The 13,912-nt window shown below is 42.2% G+C and overlaps 1 protein-coding gene across 8 annotated transcripts in view; it reads right to left on the bottom strand.

The window, feature by feature from the left end:
• Positions 1-13,912, bottom strand: part of KDM4C (lysine demethylase 4C) — a gene marked incomplete at its 5' end in the record, with an annotated part of 182,636 nt that overhangs the window by 61,533 nt on the left and 107,191 nt on the right. For 7 of the 8 annotated variants that reach the window (XM_083592980.1, XM_083592982.1, XM_083592976.1 and 4 more), the window contains one exon: positions 12,421-12,497. In XM_083592980.1, coding sequence (XP_083449106.1) covers positions 12,421-12,497 — 77 coding nt within the window. Of the gene's footprint in view, positions 1-10,784; positions 11,524-11,897; positions 12,498-13,912 lie in introns of those variants that run through there. The other variant, XR_014542979.1, reaches the window with a different exon arrangement.

The raw sequence follows: 13,912 nt of genomic DNA, 5'->3' as shown, positions 1-13,912 counted from the left end.
GTATAGAAAAATAGGAGTGTAATTGACTGATGCTTTTGGGGGGGAGGTTGGTTGAATTTTGTCATATTAAGCTCCCTGGTGCTAAGGTATTCAAAATGTTTTAAAATAAGGTCTCTGCAGAAAGATGGTGAGTGTTGTTGTTTTTTGTTTTTGAGAACTTAGCAAGTCAGAGGCTTTCTTCTAAAGGCAGAAAACCGCATTTTTGCCAGATTTGACTGAAGGTATAGTAAATGAAAGGTAAAGCCTAAGTGAAGCCAAAGCTTACAAGGGAGGATACTAGTCAATTTCCAAAGAAATCTATACAGAAGAAGAGATGACTATAGTGCATCTCTAGTACTATGCTACAAAGGAAGGGAGAAGTGATATAGGTTGGGAGGGTAGGTAGAAGATTAAGTTACTTAGCAGGTTTTGACGGAGAGAGGTGATTTTTATTTTTTATTTTTGCAGGGGGAGAAAGAATGGATGACACAAGTACTGAATAAGGGGCAGGCAAAGGGTTATGGAAGAGAAGTGAAATATGGACACACGTCTAAGGGCTTTGATCTGTTTCACAATGAATGAGCAAAAAAGTTTGGTAATGTGGCATATTAGACACGAAGCAAATGATTAGGATCTCTCATGATTTTTTTTTTAAAAAAAACATAGGCGCCAGAGGTTGAAAGGTCAAATCAAGTAAAGACAATGTTATTTTGGGAAGAATATTTATTCTACCCCATGTTCTCCTGATAATACTCCCCCTGCAGTAGTTACCTGGATTTTCCCCTCCCTGGCAGTTTTTTGGATTTAACTTCTCCCTTCCACTAGTTCTACATAGTCATTCTGATTTATCTGCCAGCAAGTACTATTAATTTTTGAGCAAACAGCAGGCAATTCCTATCAGAGATTTCTTACATCACATCTAGTTCTATCAAATGGCTACAGAATGAAGTTTTTCCATGTTGGACAACCATATAGGTGCAATATTTACATCTTTCTTAGAGCTGGCAGACAAAAGGAGTTCAAGGGTTCTATTAACAGAGCCAGAGTTGCACATCAGATAAGCACAGCTGATTTCTCTTTTTTTAGTATTAATTGTTTAGCGGTTGGTGCTTTTCCTTATGGGTGCCAGCTGCAGGAGCTGGAGATTTATTCCACTTGTGTTTTCTAGAGTATCACATTCTTACAGCCTACCTCTTAATTTTATCCAGTTGGGTGCCATTACCTCCTTACCTAAATTTTGCTTTGGGCTTCAGCCTTGTCTTATACACTTGGCCACAGGGAAAGCAGCAGTAGTAACTAAGCGTAAAAGAACTGATCTAATGAAAGGGCTTTCTCCAAATCATATGTGAAAATAGGAAATTTAGTTTTCATGCAGCCTTGTGCACCCAATAGCCCTTCGCTATATCTAAAAACAAACAAACCAACAACCTGTATACAAATGAAATATATAAAAACTGCAATCCTATACCCACTTTCTTGGAAGTAAGATCCATTAAACTCAGTGGGATTTATTTTCAAATAGGATTGTGCTGTAAGTGTAGATACATTGCTCAGCAGAGGAAAAAGAGCTGGATTTTCTTCCCACTTCCTGTAACTTCTGAGAGATACTGAAAACCATATAAGGCATTAACAAACCTGTGACTTGAACCAATACTATCATTCCATGTTTAAGCCACATGGTAAACATAATTATTCTAGATTATGCTTTTCATGTTGCTAACTTTAAAACACCAATTCTTCTTACGTTGCTTCAGCCGCTGTAAGTCATCCCGCATTCCTCTGTTAGTCCCTCTCAAATATTTGCAGGTTCTTATCACATTCTCTTGTTATCTCCTTTCCTCCAAGCTGTATGCAGTTAAACTCCCCTAGCTATCCATGAACAGAGCCATTTTTAATCCTTCCTTAATATTTGTTGCTCTTCTATGTATTCTGTCTCTTCTATCTAAGTCGTTATCATAATGAGGTGCTGTAATCCATATACAGGTGTAAGCTCTAGTGTAGCCATACTGAAACTCTGCTGAGAAGCATTATGCTTTATCACTGCTGCATCAGCATTATGATTCATACACTAGTGGAGAAGCTTCTGAGCAAGACAACAGGAAAGGAGCTAGTTTCTCAACTAGTTGTCTCTTACAGGCATTATTAAAGATGTGCAATTCTCAGGGTTAGTTTAGATGCTTGAAATCCCACTATGCAAAAGTCACCAAATGAAAGAATATTATTTTTGCAGTTACAGGCCTCGCTTCCCTGTGGCAATACATGTAATAACAATCTACATTCTGCCCTCTATATTACTTTGAAATTGCTCTCACTAAAATGACCATAGATCTCCTCACCACTAAACCACGAGGCCTTTACCACATCCACCAGACCCTCTAAGTGTCCCTATTTTCCGAGGGACATCCCTGATTCAGAGAAGCCATCCCAGTTTCTGATTTGATCCTGAAATGTCCCTTAGGATGTTCCTTAGTAAAGGTAAAGGGACCCCTGACCATTAGATCCAGTCGTGACTGACTCTGGGGTTGCGGCGCTCATCTCGCTTTATTGGCCGAGGGAGCCGGCGTTTGTCCGCAGACAGTTCTTCCGGGTCAAGTGGCATGACTAAGCCACTTCTGGCGAACCAGAGCAGTGCATGGAAACGCTGTTTACCTTCCCGCCGGAGTGGTACCTATTTATCTACTTGCACTTTGACGTGCTTTCAAACTGCTAGGTTGGCAGGAGCAGGGACCGAGCAATGGGAGCTCAACCTGTCACGGGGATTCGAACTGCCGACCTTCTGATCGGCAAGTCCTAGGCTCTGTGGTTTAACCCACAGCGCCACCCACGTCCCTAGGATGTTCCTTAGGATGTCCCTATTTTCACTAGAGAAATGTTGCATGGTATGGATTTATCCAACCCCTGATTCATCTGAAAGCAATCCTGTATAGGGAAGGTTTTTAAATGTTTAATGTTTTATTATGTTTTTATATATGTTGGAAGCCGCCCAGAGTGGCTGGGGCACTGTGTCTGTGTGTGTGTGTCGGGCAAATGTATTTTGTATGCTTGGAAGACGAGAAGTGACAGATTACGTATCCAGTTAATTGTGTATTAAGGCAACCTACCTCTGCCACCCATGACAAAAAGCCCTGACCTTCGTAATTGCTATCATTGTCAGATAAGTGCTCCTAAAAGGTGCATCCTTTTCAAGTGCTGCAGAATAGATTCAGTTTTCTCTACAAGCATATCTTATCAGATCAGGTCAGAAGGTCATCTCCTCATCAAGCACATGCTATAGTGATTATATCTGAGCATAATCTTCAACTTAAATAGCCTCATTAAAAGCTATGAAGTTTATGGAGTGTAAATGTGCAGAGAGTCTATTAAAATGAACACACGCAAAAAAAAAAACAAGTAAGCATGATTCTCACAGCAAATTGATTTTTTTTTGTCAATTGTTTTTCTGGCAGCTGCACGAGAAGAAAAATTCAGAAACCATCCTAGTGATGAAATATTTTCTGTGTCTTACTATATTCCATTAAATAAATAAGCAGTCTTTGGAGCTTTCTTTGAGGGGGGGGGCCTCCTACAGCCTACCAATTGTGTGTATTTGCCTACAGCATGGAATGAAACTTTATGGATCCGTTATCACTTTCTGTAAACAGGTTTGCAGTGGAAAAGCTGACATAACCTTAAATATAGTAGACAGAATGACATTTTCACAAGGTTGTCCCCACTGACTTCATTCTGCTAGAAATGGTGGTAATTCCATTGGTATTTTCAGAAGGGGGGGTCCCGTGTGTTTAAGAAAGATTACATAATAATTGTCTTAAACTCTTTGTTTAAAATGTACAATTTCTTGTTTTAACCCATATTCTATGTGGGCTGAAAGTCTCATCTTCTGCAAGTGCAGCAAGAAACAGAGTAGTTTCAAACAGTTTGTCCTGACACATGTCAATTGGGTCCCTTTAATAGCATTATTATTATGCCTTTCAAAAAAAATCAATACATTTGAAGCATTTCTGTTAGAATAAGCAGGAAGTAATGCCATACTAGAGAAAGGTAGTGTACGATCTGTTCTTAACAATATATGGCCATCTGTCTAAAAAGTTAACCCGATACCATTCTCATAGCTTAGAATTCTTTAGGAGATTTGTTGTACATCAGTGTTTCTTTGACGACGACACTGTATGCCCTTATCAGAAACTTACATTTTAGCAGTAAAGTAAAAAACGAAAAAACCCTCTGCCTACAAATCATGTTCATTTATACATTATCAGCATTTCTGATGATGAAAATATAATTAAAAGGAGAGCAGGATTGCATGGGTAAGCAGTTTGGAAAGCATTCTGTATGTATTTTCCTCGGATTCTCACTGCATCTGCATCATACCACAATTCTGATAATTCTTATTAATTATATTTCTACTCTGCCCTTCATTCCTTCATCACAGGGTGGTTTAAAACATAAAAACACAAAATGAATAATGAATAAGAATAATATCCCACACGCATTTAAAAGGCCACTGATTGTTTGACAGCCAAGGCCTGGTTTCACCTGGCACCTTAAGATACGACATGATGGTGCCAGGTGAGCCACGCTGGGGAGAACATTCCACAAAGAGGAAGCCACTGCAGAAAAGGCCTATTCTTGTGTTGCCCTGAGCTGCTTGACCAGGGGTCAGCAAACTTTTTCATCAGGGGGCCGGTCCACCGTCCCTCAGACCTTGTGGGGGGCCGGACTATATTCTGAAAAATATAAATACCCTGCAAGCCAGTCCCACAGCTGTCTCCAGACCTGGAGGAGGAACGCACTCTGCGCGCGCTCAGGAGCACGTCTCGGCGCCAGCGTCACCGCCTGCCCAGAGCTGTCTGCGGCTTCAGATTGGCTGCAGGACCTTCCTGCAGCCAATCCGAAATTGTGCCAGTGTTGCCGCCCACCAAGAAGCTGTGCCAGCGTCGCGGAAGTCAGTCCCCGCACGGCGAGGCGACTTCAGCACACGGGGACTGACCGAGCGGGAGGCAGGGTCTATAGGCCAGATTTACGAGCCTGGGGGGGCATCTCACCCCCGGGTCTTAGTTTGACAGCCCCTGTACTTGACTGTCCTAACTGGGATTCCTGCCAGTTTACCTATTTTCCCTTCCCACATGGAGTAAAAGCCAAGATTCTCCTTCTTTAGTCAGTGGAAAAGGTGAGACTCTTCTGTATGAAAAGCCATTTTTGCAAAAATTTCTTCTGTCCCTCCACCATACTGCTAAAAAGCCAGTTGATGCATACAGTTGTTTGCCCCAATACCAAATTAGGAGCCATCTGAGGATCTTTTGAGAATGACTGGAAGCCGATAGGCTGAAGTCTTTTTTTTATACTCTTCTCAAAATTAGAATGGGGATTTTATTTTTAGAATTCTGTTTTATTATAGGCATTGTTCCCTTACTATTTTAAGGAGCTGAAGATGTTTTGTTTATATTCACCATTTCGTACCTTCTGCTCGGTATTATGAAGAGCAAATGATTTTTTTTGAAAATAGCTAAGGACATTAAAGGTAGTGGTTCTTTCCTTTAACCATGTGGCTGATTTTCAGTCACTTGGTTATATTTAGCATAATTAGCTTCTTATATTTTTATTTTCCTCTAAGCATTTTAGCTTTGTGAAATAAAACTAAGGCGCTCGCTGTTTGAGCAGTGTGCCAGAAGGACACTTTCAATCCTACATGTTGTACAGTATGCAACATTCCCTCAAATGTCAGTCATTATTCTTCCTGACTTTACTAGCAGTTTCTGCTCAAAATGTTTTAAGATTAATGAGGCATTTATTCTCAATCAAGAAGCTATGTGAGGATATAGTTTCGCATTCAAGTGCAAGACAGATGAATTATTAAACCTCTTTGGGTCTTTTCATTTCTTGGGATGATGCATCCACCTTTTCTGTTGTTGTTTAAGCAGCGCCATAACAAAGATGGATTCAATGTCACTCTTCTTCTGTCTCAACTATTATTATTAGTCACACAGCAAATAGTGCAGAGTTAACATAAAAATGTGCATAATCTTATGAGTGGGTGTGACACATCCTGAATGATGCAGGAGTTGAAATGAGGTGTTGCAAGCTTTGCCGAAGGGAATGCCTGGGGTGATGGCTATAGGAAGTCAAAGTACTCAATCATAGGTAACTTTGGCATTCTGCTTATCTGCAGCTGTCACTTCTAAAATGAACATGAACAGGAAGAGGAGTAAGGGTTAGAAAGCAATGCTTCTGTAATTGTGTTTGATGCTACATATCACGAGTGGTGCTACACACTTGTCTACTGTGATCTCAAGATTTACCTCCTGCCTTTCCAGTCTGCATCTGCGCGATGCAAATTCAAAACTAGCACTCATTGAGCTAATTATAGCCTCTAATCAAGTCATTGTTCTTTGTCCAACAGAAGGATAAATATTTCCTTGAAAGCAGGAGCTGATTGCACCAATTCAGATCTCCCTGTTCTTCCTGATGCTACGTTTGCTGGAGGAAAAATTTCGAATGCAATATAAATCTACAGATTTATGTGATTCCAAGGACTGAGTTTAAATCTCTTGAAGTTCACTTTGTCAGCCCTTTCGAATTGTGTAGTAGAGTTTTAGACTATAAAAGCAGGTCTTAAAGCGACTTTGGTATCTTCGCTGGCAAAGCTGAGTATTTTGACTGACCAGAAGGTCATTGATCTGCATGCATTGCTAGTGTGATCAGAAAGCTTTGCTATGGCTTGAACTAATAAGTCTGTTTATAAAACTAGCTTGCATGTGCTACCAGCAGCAAGGGGGGGAAATAGTTGTTTGCTTCTAGAGCCGAGGATACTTTTTTTTTCTACCTGTTTTCAACATCTGTGCTTTTTGTTGCTGTTAGTTTGTGGCTTTTTTACTTCCTTGTTCTTCCCCTTAAATATGTCTTGGCTACAAATATTAAGGTTACACTTTCTTCACACTGATGATTCATATGTGTAATTCCTGAAATAGCCTGTGCCATTGTGGTAAAGGTACCACTGCCCGTACGGGCCAGTCGTGTCCGACTCTAGGGTTGCGCGCTCATCTCACTCAAGAGGCCGGGAGCCAGCGCTGTCCGGAGACACTTCCAGGTCACGTGGCCAGCGTGACTAAGCGGCATCTGGCGAGCCAGCACCAGCGCCGCACACGGAAATGCCGTTTACCTTCCCACTATAAAGCGGTACCTATTTATCTACTTGCACTTAGGGGTGCTTTCTGAACTGCTAGGTGGGCAGGAGCTGGGACCGAACGACGGGAGCTCACCCCGCCGCGGGGATTCGAACCACCGACCTTGCGATCAGCAAGTCCTAGGCACTGAGGTTTTACCCACAGTGCCACCCGCGTCCCCCGTGCCATTGTGGTACTATAAACTAAAGAGATACAGGGTCACAGTGCCTGGACAACTTTCTTTTGTTAAACAGATGACTAGCTAGTGGGAAAGGATGAGTGATTTGTGTTTTCTCAATGGCAGGTTATCCTTTGGAGATCTTTCAAATCTGAACATTGAGGGTTTTGAGACACCTCACCTCTTACTTAAGTGAGGAGTGTATGAACGTACAGTGGTACCTCGGGTTAAGAACTTAATTCATTCTGGAGGTCTGTTCTTAACCTGAAACTGTTCTTAACCTGAAGCACCACTTTAGATAATGGGGCCTCCTGCTGCCGCTGCGCCGCACGATTTCTGTTCTCATCCTGAAGCAAAGTTCTTAACCTGAGGCAATATTTCTGGGTTAGTGGAGTCTGTAACCTGAAGCATATGTAACCTGAAGCATACGTAACCCGAGGTACCACTGTAGATAGGTGCATTGCGTGTGTGTGTGTGTGTGTGTGAGAGAGAGAGAGAGAGAGAGAGAGAGAGAGAGAAGCAACAGAAGCTCTTTTGACACTGTAAGAGAGAGGCGCAATATTCACTGAAAGCACCTTGGGGCATATGATGTCTCTCTCTAGGGATCTGATGAGAGGTGGTAGGCCTGCTGTCTGGTAGGAACATTGTGCTGCTTGCCTCAACCTATGCTCCACCTATATTTGTTTTTTTAAATATACAGATAGATGATAGATGATAGATGATAGATAGATAGATAGATAGATAGATAGATAGATAGATAGATTTCAAATAGCAAATTTAACTAAGAAGAAAAACATATATTCTTTCTTTTGCTAAATTTACACATGTGTACCCCATATTTATATATTAACAAACAATGGAGCACAAGATAAGTTTCCAATTATCTCTCTCTCCAAAGGAAGCCATACACTGGTACTGCTGCCCTCCAGAACTTCTCTCTGCTTGGACATGAAGTGGAAGAAGCATGAAACAATGGCTTCCACAAGTAAGCTGGAGAGGGTAGGCAACCGTGCACTAATGAGAAAGGGTCCCTATGTTTATTGGTTCCGGATCCAGACTAACAAACAATAGATAGTAGCATAGATCACCCTTGAATTTGAGGTTCCAGCATTAAAAGAAATGACCCTAAACCCAGATTACCGGTAAGTATATGACATATCTCCAGGACTGCGTTCTAATTTGAGAAGGCAAAGACCTTGTTAGTCAAGACAGATCTGGGTTCATTGACAGCCCTTACCACGCTGAACATATTCAGGCTGCCCACACAATGAAACTCATTTTAATTGTCGTTGCTAATGCTGAGGCGCCACACCTGTCCCTTCGCTGAAAGAAAACCGGCAAACTTGTTGCTAAAGCAGCCGTGCTGTCTAACTCTGTTCACTGAACTGAACTGATAATTACGTTCTGACTTAAAAGACACCCTGTCAGTTCCCGGGATTGACTTTTGCCATTCCCCCTCCCCTTTACACCCACCCGCAACTCTGCAGGAGCTGCAACAAAAGCAGTTTTATAAGTCCTGAAACTTCTGATTGCCTGATAAGGAACCTTTCACAATTTTCTCTGGTGGCCAGCAAGAGAGGAAAAATTCAATTTTGCCTGGAAAGAATGCCAACCCTGCTAAAATGAAAACATATTACAGATACAGAAATTGACTCTGGGCACATTTTAATAGCAATTCACCGAGCAAACACTGAACTACCTATATATGTGAATCACTATTTTTGTAATAATCTGTTCCAAATTGGTATTTGCCATTTTATTTCCCTGCCTTGGTTAATATGCACACCATATCTGCTACCTGCTGTTTTGTTCTTTACCAACAGCTACAAGGAATCTAAAAAAATAGGGGGAGAAACCTGCTTACATCATCTACTCCTCCAACCTGTTCACTCTACCTTTCTCTTTTATTTTTCATAAAATAGTAAGAAATTGCACTGGTGTGAGAAGCAACAATATATTCTAGTATAGTGAGGCTGATCGGAGGTGAGAGGAAGTCAAATGGTATGTACTTTGAAAAGCTTCTCTATAGTCTTTTTTGCTGATGTTTGGCAATGTTCCCAATTCAAGTAGGAGACAGGATGGCCATCAAAAAGTCTCAGAGAGTTTGGGATGGGGAGTCCCGGTTAAGGAAAGCCATGGGAACACAAGATTATTATTACAAAATAGGAAATGCTAAAACTGGAAAAAGAGCAAACCCTTTAATTTCTGAGCTGTCATCAGGAATTGCCCTTATCCTCTCATTACTCTTGGGGCTAGGAATTTGTTTGTTACAAGCTGAATGAAAGCTGAATTCAGTGCCCATCTTGCAAAGAATCTCTGAAAATTGTACATACGCAGACTTGTACATGATTGATTCTCTTATAATTTATCAAGTTAAGAAAAAAATTCACTCAACATATACACAGGGAGAGTTTTGTGCCACCAGCCCCTCAGGGAATAGGGAGATGTCTCATTTAGACTGGAGATAGATTAGAGCGTCTATCTCCCCCTGAGAGCAGAAAGTGGTATGGTAGAAGTAATGTTGACTGCAGTGTGCACACTCATCCTATTTATGCCTACAGTCAAGTGGTTTTATAGGGTTTTGTGGTAGTTGGACCACCTGTTCATTCATTCATTGCCACGCACCAGAGTCTGAATAAGATTTACAATATAAATAGGCAACATACTTCAATCAATTAAATATAAAAAATATGAAACAGATAATCAGCTGTACCACTACCAAGGTAATCAATGAAAGGTCAAACTTGCCATTCCCCACAACTACACACACACACACTTTTTATTAAGCCTCCAAAGATATTCCAAAACTCATCATCATAAAAAGATTTTTTTAAAAACAAAACAAATTCTTCTTGCTTTTTGTTACTCCTTTTTATTAGCTGCTTTAGAACACATTATTATTATCTAAGCCCCGATCTCATTAATTATTTCAGCAATCCACTGCTTATATTTCAAATCCTGCCTGCGACTGCATGTATGGATGATAGTTTGATAGATAATCTATCAATGGTATATGATGTATATAATAATATAATTTATTATTTATGCTCTGCCCATCTGGCTGGGTTTCCCCAGCCACTCTGGGCAGCTTCCAGCAAAATATTAAAATACAATAATTCATAAAATATTAAAAGTTTCCCTAAACAGGGCTGCCTTCAGATATCTTCTAAAAGTCAGATAGCTGTTTATTTCTTTGGCATCTGGTGGGAGGGCGTTTCACAGGACGGGTGCCACTACCGAGAAGGCCCTCTGCCTGGTTCCCTGTAACTTGGCTTCTCACAGTGAGGGAACCGCCAGAAGGCCTTCGGAGCTGGACCTCAGTAGAACGATGGGGGTGGAGATGCTCCTTCAGGTACACTGGGCCGAGGCCATTTAGGGCTTTAAAGGTCAGCACCAACACTTTGATTTGTGCCCGGAAACATACTGGGAGCCAATGTAGGTCTATCAAGACCGGTGTTATGTGGTCTCAGCGGCCACTCCCAGGCACCATGTATATGATGCATATTTTGCTCTAGGAGGCTTAGTTTGGTCAAAATTGACTATAGAGTTAATGTTAAATACATTACTTCTGGTAAATAAGCCACCATAGCCACTGGAGGGGCTGTGACAGGTTTCACAACATTTTTTAAAACAATAGCAGATGGGCACTCATTTCCATTAAAAAATAAAAGAAAAAAATGTGATGAAATCAGTAAGTATTAAAGCTTTCCCATTAGCTGCAGGAAGAGAAACTGAGGTTGAAAACATGGTTCACTCTATATCCAGTCTGCTCCCACCACTGGTTTGGGAAGTAGTGTACACATGTTAATCACATTCCACATGTGTCCTGTAATTTCTTATGAAATATTGCCATTTCTCCCAGCTTCCATCCAAATTGAGAAAACAAATGACCTGGCTGCATTTTAAAGTGTTAATGTCTGCACAGCCTGACACTGTGACAATTAGAAAAGGCTGTTTAAGGGACAATTAAGAGCCTATTCATTGAAAGCTTCTATTAAGAAGCCATTTCCTCAGCATGTATGTACTTGATCAGCCCTCTGCTGCCGACAATATCTGTCTGTATGGCACACTGTGGTCAGAACAGGGCGAGATTATGTCTAGGAAGATTGTTGGATGAATGGCCCTGCAAGAGTAGATTACCTGCAGCGTTAACACAGCAATGGTCTTTAGTCTGGTACTCTGGTATCTGTACATTTGGCATCCACTCTGATCAAGTACGGGACGCGGGTGGCGCTGTGGGTTAAACCACAGAGCCTAGGACTTGCCGATCAGAAGGTCGGCGGTTCGAATCCCCGTGATGGGGTGAGGTCCCGTTGCTCAGTCCCAGCTCCTGCCAACCTAGCAGTTCGAAAGCACATCAAAGTGCAAGTAGATAAATAGGTACCGCTCCAGCAGGAAGGTAAACGGTGTTTCCGTGCACTGCTCTGGTTCGCCAGAAGTGGCTTAGTCATGCTGGCCACATGACCCGGAAGCTGTCTGTGGACAAACGCCGGCTCCTTCAGCCAATAAAGCGAGATGAGCGCACAACCCCAGAGTCGGTCACGACTGGACCTAATGGTCAGGGGTCCCTTTACCTTTACCTGATCAAGTACATGCATGCTGATCATCCCTAAAATTTCAATCAAACCCCGTAGATACAAGGGCAGATATTATCAGTAGTCCCACTTTTCAGGGTGACATGCCTCTGCAATATTGAAAGAAGTTGTGCAGTGTTCAGCAATTAGACAATGATGTCCCATGCCAAGGGGGATGAGAAGCACCAGGAAGTTCTGCACCTTCTTTGTCCGTCTGGCAGTGGCAGCATTACAGCTGACAGAAAAGCCTGAAGGGGCAAATGATTCGTTTCTGATTTTTTCTCTCCAGATAATAGATTAATTGTTGGTTGTTTTCTCCATTGACATTATACCACATATCTTGTTTACCACGTACCGGTATGCAATCAGAAATTCAATTTGAACCATAACAAGATAGTTAAAACAGAAATAAGAATTCTTCTCTCGGCTATGGTTGGCAGAATGCACTTTTATGTCCCTTTCACATACGATCAGGAGGTTTAGTTGGGTCTTCACTGTGAACAACAACTAAATAAAATGCATAACTTACTGCTGTCCAGGCTCCTCTTTTGCATCGAGAACATAGCCATCTATCATTGATTTCATGGGAAGGAACACCATAGCAACCTATAATAAGAGAGAGCTAAGATGATAAACAGATTCTGTACTTCATTATCTTTCTAGCTAAACAGACAAGCTAGCTATTAAAAAAATATACTACATTTGCATAGTGTGTGATTAAAAAAAAGTAAAGAACGAGCATTTCTCCAACAGTAAGCTTAGCAGTTATACTGGCTGCTGGAAGGTCACCTATGCTACCAACAGTTCTCATTCCTAAAACCAGCATTGTTATCTTTAACAATCTTTTCACTATGCTAGACTGTCAGCTTTGAAATCCCAATTACTTTTCCAGGTGGTAAAATACAATCTGAACACTGCAGCAATAACTCTCCATAACAGAGAGCTGGTGCAGCATGGTGATTAACACTGTCGTCTATGCGCTGTGTCGTCTGATATGTTCGCCCACAACTTAACAGTCTATACACCCTTATTTGTGAAAGTATCTTAGGAGTTTGATTGTGTAGGTGCCCTATATCAAAAAACCAGGAAAGGGGTTGCTATCATTTTGGGGTCAGTGGGCATATTTGGAATTTTGAGGCAGTACTGTGGGCACCAGTCATTGGAGGCTCCCTTGTGCCCTTGGTAAGGAGTCGTATTGGTGCCCCGCATCCCTTGCACCCTTCTAATCGGTGCCCCCTTCCCTCGCTGCCGACCAACTAGGGAGGGTTGTCCCCCTGCAGGGCAGGTGGGAATTTTGCACCGCCCCGGGTCTGCACCCTTGGTGGGGGTCAACCTAACCAACCCCTGCCAGTCATATAATAGCAGTCATGGGAAAACACAAAATGGCTGCTGTGGGCGAGTGGCATAATGCCTGTCCCATCTAAAAAAAAAGAGATGTGACCACAAATTGGTGCAGCCAAGCCCCCATCAGCCACTACATCAAAGGCACTGGAACAGCTGCCATGCTTGCTCACAGAGATCTGAGTTCAAAACAGATGGGAGGGTGGGCACCCAATAAAATGTGGACATGTTGAAGGAGAGGCTGAGTCAGTGCAAACAGAACTATCTCTTATGCATTGGATTTTTAAGGCAATATCTCCTGAGACCTTTTGCAGGTGCTACTGAAGCTAAGATTGATCACAGTGGCGCCCATGGGTACCACATTGGTGGCCCCTATGCACAATTGAGGAGGTCCTCCTCGGTTTCTTTGAGTAGACTTGGAGCGTGTTGCACAGCCTACCATGAACTGGCTGCTCACCCCAATGCTGCTTGCATAAGGAGCATGACTGCCTCCATGCCTCTCCAGCTGCATGAGGCTGTCTGTCATTCCAGGAGGAGAAGCCCCAGCCCCAGGTGACCAACAGCCTCGTGTGCGTGAGGTTGCCTGTCAGCCAGACACAGGGAGTGAGGCAGGCAGTCACAACCTGTGAGAGCAGAACTGAGGTAGGTAGCCAGCTCGAGGTGGGTTGTGCAACTCGCCC

The sequence above is a fragment of the Podarcis filfolensis genome (assembly GCF_964270895.1).
Source record: "Podarcis filfolensis genome assembly, chromosome: 17".
NCBI classification, from domain to species: Eukaryota; Metazoa; Chordata; class Lepidosauria; order Squamata; family Lacertidae; genus Podarcis; species Podarcis filfolensis.
This window is presented reverse-complemented; position numbering and strand designations above follow the sequence as displayed.